Below are 14134 nucleotides of genomic sequence, written 5' to 3' on the forward strand. Positions count from 1 at the left end.
CCTCCCAGCTCTTAAGGTGATCTGAAGACAACCCCATTGGAGCACTTAGCACACTGCACCTCGACCACCATTCACTTGTCTGCCATCTCAGCCCTCAAAGTTCCTTGACAAGTGCGATTCATATTGATTTGCAGCCCAACACCTAGAAAGGTAGTGACAGAAAAACATACCTTCTTTAATTGATGTATGAATTAATCTTATTTTCATCACAGCCAGTGTGTCAAGTCAAAAAATCATGTATCGTCTCTGTGTTTTAGTTTCTCCATTTGTAAAACTGCCCCTCACAAGAATACGTTAGTAACGTGACATGGAAAAAGGGGGAGTTAAACGCACTCTATACAAGAAAGGTGATGTGCATGTATGCAATAATTTTCTATTAGTTAGCTTGGTAAGAGTCTCTGGCTTAAAGTTACTATAAATATACAAAGTCTGCCAGTTTTCACAGACTAGAATAGGAAAAAAAATGTCATTGAAAACATACCGAAAACATATCATATCAAAAACAATGTAATCTTCATTTTAAGATTCAGAAAATCCCCAAATTGCCTTCTGATAAAAACAGAAGAATCCAAATTTGGATGTCACACTTCTGAAAGACCATTTTGTGCAAAGCATGTGCTTGCTGTTTTCATTAACTTAAAAAACCAAAAAAAAAAAAAAAAGGAAAAACCAAAAAAACCTCCCAAAAAAGTTCTTTGAGTAATAAAAACAGGTAAACTTTGTCAGAATCTGAGGTATTGAAAATTGTACTTTGTGGTTATTAGTCTAAGCACTCTAAAAAATTTTCACTTATTAGAAAAAGCCAACAGCCAAAATTCTTGTTTTCAAAGGGGAAACTATGCACGACATATTTTATTTATTTTTATTGAGTAAAATATGCACGGCATAAAATTTTACATTTTAACCATTTTAAAGTATATAGTCGAGTGGCAGTTAGGACATTTACACTATTGTACAACCATCACCACTGTCCCATCTCCAGAATCTTCTCATCTTCCCAAACTGAAACTGTCCCCTTAAAGAATAACTCCCCAGTCTCATCCCCTAGCCCCTGGCAACCACCATTTTACTTTCTGTCTCTATGTATTTTGCTATTTTAGGTGCTTTATATAAGCAAAATTATGCAACATCTGTCCTTTTGTGTCTGACTTACTTTACCTAGCATGTCTTCCAGGTTCATCCATGCTTTAGCATATGTCAGAATTTCTTTTAAGGCTGAATAATATTCCATTGCATATATACGCCGCATTTTATCTATTCATCAGTCGATGAACATTTGGGCTGCTTCTACCTTTTGGCTGTTGTAATAATGTTGCTAAGGACACTGGTGTACACATATCTATTCAAGTACCTATTTCTAATTTTTTGGGCTATATACACAGAAGTAGAATTGCTGGATCACATGGTAATTCTAGGTTTAATTTTTTGAGGAACCACCACACTGTTACCACAGTATGAAATCTCCTTTTAAATATGGACAACTTTTCCACGGTCTGGATTTCTAGTTGACTGCCACTGGAAGCCATCCTTGTCTGAACAGCCTGCCATTGTGGGTGACCACAGCACATTTAGTAGATGTGTCAATTAATAACACATTCTGAAGAGCAGAACAAAAGATACTTCAGGGCTGAGCCCTGGTATTTGTTTCTGTCACTGCTCACTAATTTATTATGATATCTATCATTATTTTCATGTCATCATTTGTATTTTATAATGTTTTATAGTTTTCAAAGACTTCTGCATACATTTACAACTTACATCTGTTCTCCAGTATAAGGGGACAGATAAATTGCAGTTCATGGAACCTGAGAAGACCATGGGTGCGTTGTCCAAAACAAGGTATCAAGTCCATTCTAGAACCCAGACTTAAGACTCTTAATCTACCTATTAAATGTTGTATTTTATTTTATACTTGATATTCTAAGTTATATTCATATCATATTATGTAGATTATAATTAACTTAATAGTAAATTATCATATTCCAAATTTGTGTCAATCAACTCATGATCTGCCTCTCATTTGCCCCTAGGTGTCTTGGGCACATTGGACAAAACAGTGAACTCAAGTGTTCGTGGAAATGGGACTAAACACAGTCAAGTCCCCTTTGGATATGGGCTCCAGATGGACTTCTTAGTGTCCGCCTTAAATTATTCCAGACCTATATGATACTAATGAAGCCGCCAATAAATAGAAATCTACCACATTGTTACTACCCTGCAATATGTGAATAGAGGAAGATATTTTTACACAAAGCCACTTATCTTCTTTAAAGTTTTGATATTTGTATTCCAAACAGAAGCCTCTTCATAAGATGACAGGATTTTCACACATTCGTTCACTAAACATAACTGAGGGAAAGTTCTAAGTAAAGCAAGTGACTAAGAGCTAGAAATTCTAACTGAAATATCTACTTAAAAACGGAAGAAAGAATTTGGAAAAAAATTTGAGAGACTACTTATTCCAGGCTCATTAACTCAAGAGCAAACAAACCACTCCTGTGGAATGAACTGCTATTTAAATTTTAACTTTGAAGAACATACAGAGAAGAAAATCTCAATGCCCCCTTCTAGGAAAGGATTATAGTTATCCAGAGTGACAGAAAAATCTATATATAAATATCTCGATGTCTAATGATGTTCTAAGCTTGCTCTCTGGTCATAGTTCCAGTGGAAATAGGGAACAGACACTCGCCTATTTGTCTGACAATCCTGTGCATACTTGGGCTGCAGACTGACATTAAGCCCCCCTCCTCATGCAGTACAGTGCTTAGCACAATATAGTGGCTTCCCTACATGTCTGAGGAAGTGGACCAGACAGCATCAAGTCACCTTGGGATATGGGCTCTCTCACTGCCAAAGACTATCTAAGGAATCACTTTGTTGTACCTTGTCCTTTAGTATAGTGAATAATAAACCCATATATTCAATCTATTCAGACCTGTCTTAAATATTTGTACTTCCTGAGCATGTTGGACATTATGTTGGTAAGAACTATTTTTAACTATAATGTCTTGGTCTTGCTTACTTTTTTTTTCCAAGATTTTATTTATTTATTTGACAGAGAGAGAGAGAAAGCACAAGTAGGGGGAGCGGCAAGCAGAGGGAGAGGGAGAAGCAGGCTTCCCACTGAGCAAGGAGCCCGATGCCAGACTCGATCCCAGGACCCTGGGATCATGACTGAAGCCCAAGGCAGATGCTCAACCGACTGAGCCACCCAGGTGCCCCATCTTGCTTACTTTTGTATCTTTGGTGCTGAGTACACTGCCCAGCCCATAGAAGGCAAGCAGGAAATACATGCTCAAAGAATGATTTTTGAGTTCTAAAGGTTGGAGTTCATTGCAATGCTGGAAAACACACACTATAATTAAATGAAGACATTTGCTATGTGCTAGAAGTGTTACAGACATCATAGCCATTCCTTTCAATGTCTTCTCCCATATTGTTTATTAATGTGTCAAACAAATAAAATAATTTATAATTTAACATTTATCTTTCCTTGGCTTTCCTCCAAACCATAGTACTCAAAATGATAAAAACAAAAAACAAGAAACAAACACAAAAGAAATTGCAGAAGTAGAAGCAAGTGCTTTGGAAATGTACAAAATTTCTTAGAACATAGAGTGCTGTAAGTGTGCAGCTCTGAGCCTAAATTCTGACTTCGCTACTTACTAAGTGGGGAATCTAGGGCAAACTACTTTCCCTCTCTCAGTGTCTGTTTTCTCATCTATTAAACAGAGATATTTCAGGGAAGACTTATGTGAATTAATGATAACTGACAGTTCCTGACATTAAATAACTATTCAATAAATGAAGGTGATTATTATCAGCAATTGAATAATTAACGACGCTAGTCTCTTGATCCAAATCAACTTAATTAATGTACTAATTTTTTAATGTACTAAGCTTTTTTTAAAAGAGAAAATATTAAATGATCACAAGAGTGAATTTTAGTTTTATTCTTAGAAACAGGAGAGGAGAGGTTGGATTTAAGAACGCTAAGACTTCCCGAGACAGAATTGGTTATGACAACTACTATACGCCGACAGCCCTCCCTTCATACCTGTGGGACAGGAGAGCTAATGTGGTTTTTTTGCCTTTGTGGACAGGCCTTTGTGAGGAGTTAGATGCAGGGAATGAAGAAGAATGAAACCCTTAGGATGAATCCCCAGTTTCTGGCTTGGACAACTGGATGATGTCATGTCTATGGCATTCCAGATTCTGTACTGGTTGCCGGGGATGTAGAGGCAAACAGATATATTGCGTAGCTCTGTCCCATGGAGAGACGAAAAAAGGGCTGCCAGAGTAGAGTAGATGCACCAACCAGTTCTGTCTGGATGAGTGCTGAAATGCATCAGAGAGGAGGTAACACTGGAGTTGGGTGGGGAATTGAGGAAGCAAGAAAGGGGGCCCCTCTGAAGCTGGTGGAAAAAGGGGTGGAATCTGAGAGAGTTTTATTTTCTTCGAGAAAGAGAAGGCTAAGTGACTTGTAATGAAGGTAGGCAGGAGTGGGTGAGCCATCTGGACACAGGTAGTAAAGACTTAAAATAACCACTGTAAGGAAAGAAAAGGGAACTGTCCCGGGAAAAAAGAAAAGGGATTGCTGAACAGTGATGAAGCAGGCTCTAAATCTACTTGAAAGCCACAGATCTGAAGTGGTACCTGTCAGTAGGACCGATGTCATCTTCTCCAGTAGCCTGTGACATTCCTGGGGCAGGGCTACGAAAAAACCAATGGTTGGATGATACGTGTGCTTACCTAACAATCACTAGATTACATTGTAAAACCAAACCAAGTAGGTTCCTTCAATTCCCATAGAGTGGTTTAGTGATCTTTAGCACAATGTTTCACTGGGGATACAGATGCAATACGGGGGTTTATGCCCCGACTCACCATTTTGCATTTTCTCTGCTAACACTTAAGACAGTGCCTGAGAGGACAGTGGTTCTGTTGGTGGGCTCTTCGGTCCAGAGAAGCTGACTTGGGTCTAAGGCAGGGACGGGCAGGTCAGCTCCATTGCTGACCAGGACAACAGGAGTGTCTGAGGCAAAAGCGCACTGCTCCTCATGAGGAAGAGGAGGGGCGGGGGGAGGAGGTGGAGGAGCCACAGGAGGTGGAGGGACTGCAGACTTAGATTTGCCTGTGGTCTGCTCATCGGTCCCAGGGACAGTCTGCTCAGGCTTGAGACTCTCCACCCTCATCTCAGAAGGTTCTCCTTTAAGGTCAGATGTGCCAGAAGTGGTTGCATCCAAGGATGGGCGAGAGGCTGGCTGCTTGCCAGTTTTTTTCTTGCCCTTTGTGATTCCCACTGTCCCTGTTTTGCTAGAAAGTGTCTCCTTTGAAGCTTTGGGACGAGATGAGGTGGAGGAAGTAGATGGTGAAGCTGATGCTTTGGACCCAGTTGTTTTTTTTGAATGAGAGGAACCAGCTAAAATAGAGAGATTTTGCATTAAAAGTCAAAGAATAAACAAATGAGTTTAAATTTGTTTAAACAAACAAATGAGTTGCAATTGTCAATTATGATGCTCCCTGTAAAATGTTTACATTTGTCAAATAAAAGGAAATAGGCTAATAACGATAATGGTTTTATTTTCTGCCTCCTTCCTACCCCGAATCTAGGAGGGAGCCAGTGATGCTGAAGGCAAAACTTAAGGGACAAGAGGAGTCCCTCTAGTTTTTCTGGCTGGACCAGCCAAAGGGAAATCCTCAGCTGCTTGTCTTATAGGTCACCTGAATGAGTCCCTGCATGCCCCAAAGAAGGGACAACACAGTGTATAAAGGACAGACAGCAGCTGTCCTATAACCGGGCAGGTTGGGCTCATCACAAATTCTACATGTTCAATGATGTCTTTTTGGGAATGGAGCGGCCCGCATTCAGAGTGGCCAGGGTATATCCCTCTGGCTCCTTTCTGGAACAAAAGCAAATGTACTCAACTCTAAACCAGTTATCCCCATGGCTCAAGAGAGAGAAGCGTGCCATGCCAGCCGCACCTCCATCTGCAGTGGCGATGAGGCAGAGAGAAAACACACGACCGCATTAGAAAGGCAAGTCCCCTTCAAAATATCAAAAGGCAACTGGGTGATAGGCATTAAGGAGGGCACTTCAGGTAATGAGCATAGGGTGTGATATGCAACTGGTGATTCACTAAATTACCTCTGAAACTAATAATACACTGTATGTTAATTAAATTGAATTTAAATTAAAAAACCCCCAAACCCCACAAAATACCAAAAATTATTTTTACAAAAAATGTCTACATGGGTAGCACTCGAATAATTTGAAGGGAAAGAATGTCATTCTCAGATCTTGTGACCAACACCCTCACAAAGCCCATCTTCCTTACCTCTTATGTTCCTAGAGGGTCTTCATCAGAGGATGGTTGGGGCCACTAGAAGGTATTTGCCTGCTTTGGGATATGATTGCCTTCAACCAAACAATTTTCAGGAAAAAAAAAAGAGCTTAACTCTCCTTTTCTTTATATCATTTTGGGAAACACATTTAAACTCCTATGAGAATAGTCTTTTGTTTCATGACCTGTATGATCTACAAATTTCTCCTAATTGCCTCTTCTGTTGTAATGTGGTACATTCCTTCTTTTTCATGAGGGGTTAAACTATCTTCCGCAGAACTATTACAAAATATCTTGTTAGTACCAGGGAGCCAATCCATAACAGATGTTATTATAACTTACCTTTACTGAAGTCAGTTGGGGGAGGGTCAAGAAATGAAGAACAAATAAAGGAACAGACAATGAGATGTAAGACTTCATCAACTCCGACATATTAAAAAAGTGTGAGTCTCACTTGGTAAGAAGATCCAGACTTAAAAGGTATCTTTATGGCTTGGGGGCTTTATTATTTTAGATACACACAACTAGAATTCACACTACCCCAAGTCTGGGCCTGCTCATACTACTTCTTTGAAGCTAACAATCTTCACTTGCTAATAAGACAAGGGTATTAAGCATACTTCTATAATCTAAGTCCATTCTAAATTTATTTTTCACAACAAAGATCTAAGGATTTGATGTCTAAATACATTCAGTTACTTTTGTAGGTAAATTGAACAGAATCCCTTTCATATACCCATACGTATATTAATGTGCATTATACATATATATTTTTAAAGAAAATTCTTTCTTTTCTAACAGTTATCTTTAGTTAACTTTAGCTCGACTTAAGGAAAAAAGAATTTTTTCAATGCCTGGGGTGCAGTCAAGTCACACTTCTCTAGATACTTCTTTAAGTTTCTTTTAAAATGACAAGACTGCTGAAATCCACCATGTCACTTAAGCTACCTTGAATTAGGCCATGATTAAAAAAGTAAAGCCACCTCTCCTCGGTTAAATACTTCCGTTGTTAACACAGTGTGTAACAATGAGAAAGAAAAAAAATACAGGACATTTGACTTTATTTCACTCATGAAGCAGTTGAATGTGCTAAGCCAGCATCTGGTTATCTGGAGGTCTATACTAACTGAGGAATTGAAGAAGAATCCTAACTGATAGCTTTTATAAGAATGGAAACATCTGACTAAAAATCACGAGTTGCATTTGAAGTAACTTTTCTAGAAGGACAACATTATTCAAATAAAACAAAGTCACCACATAGAAAGTTCTGAATGGTTACAAGTGGAATATCAGTTGGAATCTGAAGGAGTATTACCAATATTTGATAAAGGCATTCTTGCACATCAGGTTTGTTGGTATAGTTCAATGAAACCCTGTTTCTCTGGGATGGCCTAAGAAGAGCAACACTGTTATTCACACTATGGGCCAGTGGAACCTTATTTAATACAAGGGATAATAATGTGACCGTATTATTCTCCCAGGAACATCATGAGCCCATAAATAAACCTTCAAGGAAAATATCTGGATATAACTCCAAATCTCTCAAGAAAGCTGTACCCTGTCCCGGCATTAATCACCAGCTTTCTTCTGGGAGAAATGAGAGAGCCCAAGCCAAGTCAATACTGAGCCTCTACCCTCTGGGGCAGGAGGAAGTGAGAAAGTTTGTGTAATTCCCAAGCACGGGGCAACTGTTTGGGGCTCTTTAAGAAGTGGATCACTGCCTGCCTCACTTCAAGCACGGCTCCTCAGGTTTGCTGGGCAGTCTGGGAACCAGAGCGATGCCAACAAGAATGGACACAGGGCAGTTGGTACCTGAGGAAATGGCCCGTTGGCACCGTAAGCACAGCATTCTGAGACATTTCCCTTCAGAGCTTATTAGAAGACACCCAGACTCTGGAGGTCAAAGGCCGAAGAGAGGAGCACAGGTAGAGAAATATCTATCTGTATGTGGACTTCTGCTATACTGTCAGTAAACCATTCTCTGAGCAGTCTGGGTATAAATGACGGAGGGAAAAGGATCAACACGGAGGCATATCCTGGTAGCCAACTGCAAGAAAGTAACTGATTTTGAGGAAAATAAGGTTTGCTACAACACAGGAGAATGCTTATGCGTGTGTTAGCGGAAAAAGCCATTCAGCAGGTATACTTTGATTACTGTCCTTTTTGCAGCTGGACGACATGGTAGGCTTCTTTACGCCACCTGGCTAGAAGACGGGGAGCTCCACTCTGCATTAAGCATAACTGATTTGAGAGGAACGCTGGGCAGACATTACCCGTTGTGTGTAGGTTGCCCAAACCACCCGTGGTGATGTGCAATAGTGAATGTAACTACACCTGTAGGATGCTATTCCTTCTAACACACGCAAGTCTGGGGATGAGGGTGGACAGTGAACACTGGGCATGTGACCCTCAACTCGGATGAAAAAGCTGTGATTCCAGTAGAGAGTGGTGGGGCGGAGCTGGACTGAGTGACGTGAACTCTTTGTCATTTGTCAGTAGAGAGATGACTACGTCTGTGGATAGATTTAAGATACTAAGCTCCAGCAAAAATGTCAAAGACGTAAGTGTCATATTCTTATATGCATATAAGATTATATGTGATATAAGATATATGCATATAAGATCATATACATTTTAAAGGAAAATCCAAGCCAAGGAGCCACCCATAAACTCAAATAGGCAGAAGGCCAGGCGATGTGTAAATAATGTGATATCAGATCACTGGCATTCATCAGGCACACTACACCCTGAATCCTTCTACTGGTTCTTACACCGATAGTGGATACTTGGAATGAAAGAGGTCTATTCACCCAAAAACTAATGAGGTCAACTAATCAACTGATTGACTTTCCTTTGGTAGAGGCAACAACAAAGGAATCTCCTGGGTATTCTCTAGGGCAAAGTGAAATCCACCGGTGTTACATTCTAAGACACCAGATACCAGAAAGGCCACTGTTCCTAGAAAAAGCAATGAGCCCCACCCCAGAGCCAAACACCCTAGACTCCAGCCCCCAGGGGGCATACTCACCAGCCTCTCGGGTCGTGTTTCGGCTCGTTGGCTTGGGTGGAGGGACGGGGGCCTGCTTACCAGGAGCCTTGGTAATTTTTTTAATAGGAGGCACTTCGTCACCCTTGGGGCTTGCCCCGGCAGCAGCCCCTTTTGGAGGCACAGGTGTTTTTTTGGGCTTAGGTTTGGGTTTAGGCTTAGGAAGAGCTGGAGGAGACGGAACAGGAGCTGCTGGTGTTGCAGAGTGGTTTTCAGTGTTCTCTACAAATGAGAAAGTGAACAGAAGCAGACTGATACAGACACACACCATATAAATAGAAGGAGCAAGACGTATGGTGACAGTGATACAAGCACGTGGCTGCTCGGCCCTTCGGAACCAGCGGGGTGGGCCATACCAGCGGCAAAGAGGATCAAAGGTGCACAGGCTGAAGGCCAAAGCGGGGTGCACTGTCTGGGTACATGAATCATTCCTGCGATCAAACAGGGTCGCACGAGCTACTTTGATGAAGTTACACTGAGGACAAGTGTCAGTGTCCGCCGTCAGGGGCCGACACCAGCCATGAAGCAGCGGCTGCTGGACAAGGCTCTGGGCAGGGGTGCTACATTTAAATTTATCAAAACTGAAGGGCGCCGAGAGTGGTAGGTCAGTGCACTGCGCACAATGCCGCGAGGAGTGACAGTGAGGCAGTGACTGGACTACCATTACCCTGGGTGCAGGGACTTTCTCTCAGGAGAACTCAAGCCCCACCAACAGGAAAGGGGTTTGAGCTCTGTCTCAAATTATGGTCAAAAATCAATCATTTTCTATGCTCAGGGAGACTCTGTAGACTCTTTTCCAGGAAGCACAGTGCATTGCCGAATAAACTATTTTCTACTATGAAAATTTTCTCAGGCTCTCACAGTGCACAAGGGCAGCTTCCTGTTTTCCAGTAACTTCCTCTGACCTTTTCCAAACAATGTCACAACTCCAGGTACAGAGGGTGCAGAATCCCCCAAAATATCACATTTGTTTTGCAATGTAAACACAAGTAACAATTTTGAAAAGACAAGGGTTGAAATTCATTAAAAAAAAATTCATACCCAAGAACAGAAGCCTTTCACAAGATTTTAGCCTAACTGGAGGAGAAACAGTCTGTCTCTCGTTACGGAAAGCGGAGACGCTGAATGTTCATTCATGTACTCACATCCGTATTATTTCTAATGGTGGCTGATTGAAATTAAAATAAATTAAAATACAGTTCTGGTCCAAAGAGCTAAGCAGCATTTCTTTAACAATGGAGCACAATAAAAAAAACATCGGACAGCGTTAAGACAAGACTAATAAGCCTCGGGGCGCCTGGGTGGCTCAGTCGTTAGGCGTCTGCCTTCGGCTCAGGTCATGATCCCAGGGTCCTGGGATCGAGCCCCGCATCGGGCTCCCTGCTTGGTGGGAAGCCTGCTTCTCCCTCTCCCACTCCCCCTGCTTCTGTTCCCTCTCTCGCTGTGTCTCTGTCTGTCAAATAAATAAAATCCTAAAAAAAAAAAAAAAAGACCAATAAGCCTCTGCTGGATATATCCTCCCATTACTGAATGACCAGGAAGGGTTTTAATATTAGAATGCATCCCATTTTATTATTATTTCTTCTGTTTCATTTCTCATACTAGTGAGTGCAAAGTGAGAACTGCCATTTTTTTTTTTTTACTATATCCCCTCAATCTACATAGATAACTACCATAAGAATGATTCAAGTTACAGTAGGTAATCAATAAAGCTTTTCTTTTCTCTTCCCCCAGCCATGAAGCCCACCACAGTCCCCTCCTGCCCTTAAACTTACTGGTATTTACGGTCTGAGCTGCTTGTTCAATATTTACCGGAGGCTACTTCGTATGTGTGCCTTTCTGTTTGCATATTGTGTCTTTTTAACTAAGTGGTGACTCTCCCAACCTCCCTGGTCTGAACCAGAAGGCCACTGAGTCACAAACGTCAGTTAGGTTCGAGAACAATACAAGTTGATGCCACATGTAAATCATTTCATTTTAACATAAAACATATAAACCTTTGTTGACTTGTCAGTCTTTTGACATGGGGCATAGGTCTGCTCTTTAAATACCTTTTTATGTGACTCTTTGTAAGATTAGACAGTTGCATAACGCACAGAGATGAAGCCCGATGATACTGTCCACGGTGAGAGCCCATCAGACTCATCTGCAACACTGGGAACCTCAATTCTCTTTCATGCTGCAGGTCTTAGCCTGTCCTCACAGGTCTATCACTAAGATCTTACTTCTTTCTGTCTAAAGTTTCAAATCCTCAAGCTGCATCCCCAAGAATGCAGTTTCTGGGTTTGGGAGGGAGGAGATGTTCACTCCATGACAGCTGGGAGTGACAACCCCAACTAGGTGAAAAGTGAACATGCTGTGTGCAAGCTCCTGGCGTTTGTGGACGAGCACCATCCACACCTCCGTCCTCTGCGACCCCTACCAATGCTGTGTGCGTGTTTGCCATATAGCCGATGCTTACGTCTACTCTGCGGAGAACCCTAAGGGAGCAGTGTGTCCCTGTGTGCCAACAGTACGCTCTTCGGACTAAATTATAAATTCCTTTTGTCTACATGTCTAAAATCCCATTAAACACAATGCTTTAAACAGGAGGTCTATTCAATGAATGCGACTGGCTGATAGTTATTAACACCATGTTGGTAGAAAACAAACTCTCTACTTGTATCTAAGAGGTAATGAATGAAGTCTTTATATTTTTTATTACCATACGACCTGAAGACATGATATAAACTGATGGTGTATAGGAGTATTATCTTTTCAAGAGAAGGTTAAGGAAGGGGTGCCTATTCATTCTGGGTTGATACAGATACTATGTTTTAAAACAATATGTCTGGAGGGGCGCCCGGGTGGCTCAGTTGGTTGAGCGACTGCCTTCGGCTCAGGTCATGATCCTGGAGTCCCTGGATCGAGTCCCACATCGGGTTCCCTGCTCAGCGGGGGGTCTGCTTCTCCCTCTGACCCTCTTCCCTCTCGTGCTCTCTGTCTCTCAATCTCTCTCTCAAATAAATAAATAAAATCTTTTAAAAAAAAAAAACAATATGTCTGGAGGATAGCTGTTTTTTATACTATGGCTCCTTCCATCAGGTCAACACTTTTAGAACAAACCTGAGAACAGCGCGTGACCCTCGCTTTGCCAAGAAAGCACCTCTGCCCCAATTCCCCTCCTTCACCTGACTACCTCCTTGTCTCCTTCAGATCTCAGTTTGGAAATATCTGCTTCTAAGAACGAAATTTGGTCCCCACTGCAAGCTCCCCTAGTTCCATGTGCTCAGGCCTTCCAGAGTACTTTCTATCTTGCTCGGCGATTGCCTGTTTGCATGCTGCGCTCCCGTAGGCCACGATCTGCTTGGAGTCAAAGACCATTTCTGACTCACCACTCTTCTCCTAGCCCCAGCAAAGCCCTACCCATGGGAGACCTTCATTATTATTTGTGGAACAAATGCATGTAGGTCCCTTGTTACTTCATGGAAAGCTCTCTACAACACCTCAACAGACAGAGTATCAAATTATTTTCAGATTTCTTATATTTAATACCAATATATGTATAACAGATTCAAGATCAGTTTTTCTTATATATTTAAAGGCACTCACTGAGAAGGAATAATGGGAGACTGAAAGCCCTGAAGGTTTTAGGGAAGAGTCTCCAGTGTTAGGCAGAGGAGGTCCCAGACCACCGTACCAACTCTGGAGTCCAGTGCCATCCAGAGCCCCAGGAACACCCAAGAGTTGCAGGTGGAACCTACACACCATGCAGTGTAAGGGCATTTGCCATTTGTTCTATTTTCTTTGACACCGATGTTTCAATTATTAAAGTACTGACATATTATCTTACAAAGACATACAAGCATTTGGGGGCTTAAGGGCATGTGGCACGGTTTTGCAAATATAAACAATTAATAGATGAAATAACACTCTTGGATAAATTGGCTTAATGTGAAAGGAAAGGGAGCATTTCACCCCCGGGAAAGGGAATTAAGAACACCCAAAGGGTGAATTAAGAACATGGGATTGTGGATTTGCATGCTAGTGAAACCATGAAAGGAGCAGAAGCAAAAGTGAATCTTGGGCTGTTTTTTGGAATTAAATGGTGTCTTCCCAGAGAAGTAAGTGGTTATCTTTGTTTATGAGGTTATCTTATGTTTAACATTGTGTACTGTGTGAGTTATGAGTGACATTCTTTTGACTCTCAGGAAGTGGCTTCCATACCAAATGCCTTCCCTCACTTTCCGTGTGGCTCCGGCAGGTGCACCATCCACGCAGCAGGAGGGAAGCTTTGCTGCCTTATTGGGGTGTGGCAGCATGTCCAGCATTTCCATCTCTTGATATCCAGACCAGCCAAGCAAGATGCTTAGATCTTGTTTGACCAAAAAGAACTGAATGTACTAATTCTAAGTAAAGAATAAGAAAACATGGGGCGCCTGGGTGGCTCAGTCGTTGGGCGTCTGCCTTCGGCTCAGGTCACGATCCCAGGGTCCTGGGATTGAGCCCCGCATCGGGCTCCCTGCTCCGTGGGAAGCCTGCGTCTCCCTCTCCCACTCCCCCTGCTTGTGTTCCCTCTCTCGCTATGTCCCTCTCTGTCAAATAAATAAAATCTTAAAAAAAAAAAAAAGAATAAGAAAACAAAAACACCTCTCAAATATCCATGGACTACGAGGTCTGCCATCTTTTTAGAACATCAAGGCCTGCTGGTTTCATTAACATAGAACTGTCAGCAACTTTTTATTAAGTTGATAAGGGAAGC

The 14134-nt window shown here is 41.8% G+C and overlaps 1 protein-coding gene across 1 annotated transcript in view; it reads right to left on the reverse strand.

Moving 5' to 3' along the window:
- Positions 1 to 14134, reverse strand: part of PHACTR2 (phosphatase and actin regulator 2) — an 87802-nt gene that overhangs the window by 34206 nt on the left and 39462 nt on the right. The window contains exons 6-7 of the mRNA XM_021693268.1: positions 9376 to 9615; positions 4891 to 5425 (exon numbers count right to left, since the gene is read on the reverse strand). Coding sequence (XP_021548943.1) covers positions 4891 to 5425; positions 9376 to 9615 — 775 coding nt within the window. The remainder of the gene's footprint in view (positions 1 to 4890; positions 5426 to 9375; positions 9616 to 14134) is intronic.

The sequence above is a fragment of the Neomonachus schauinslandi genome, chromosome 8 (genome assembly GCF_002201575.2).
Source record: "Neomonachus schauinslandi chromosome 8, ASM220157v2, whole genome shotgun sequence".
Taxonomy (NCBI): Eukaryota; Metazoa; Chordata; class Mammalia; order Carnivora; family Phocidae; genus Neomonachus; species Neomonachus schauinslandi.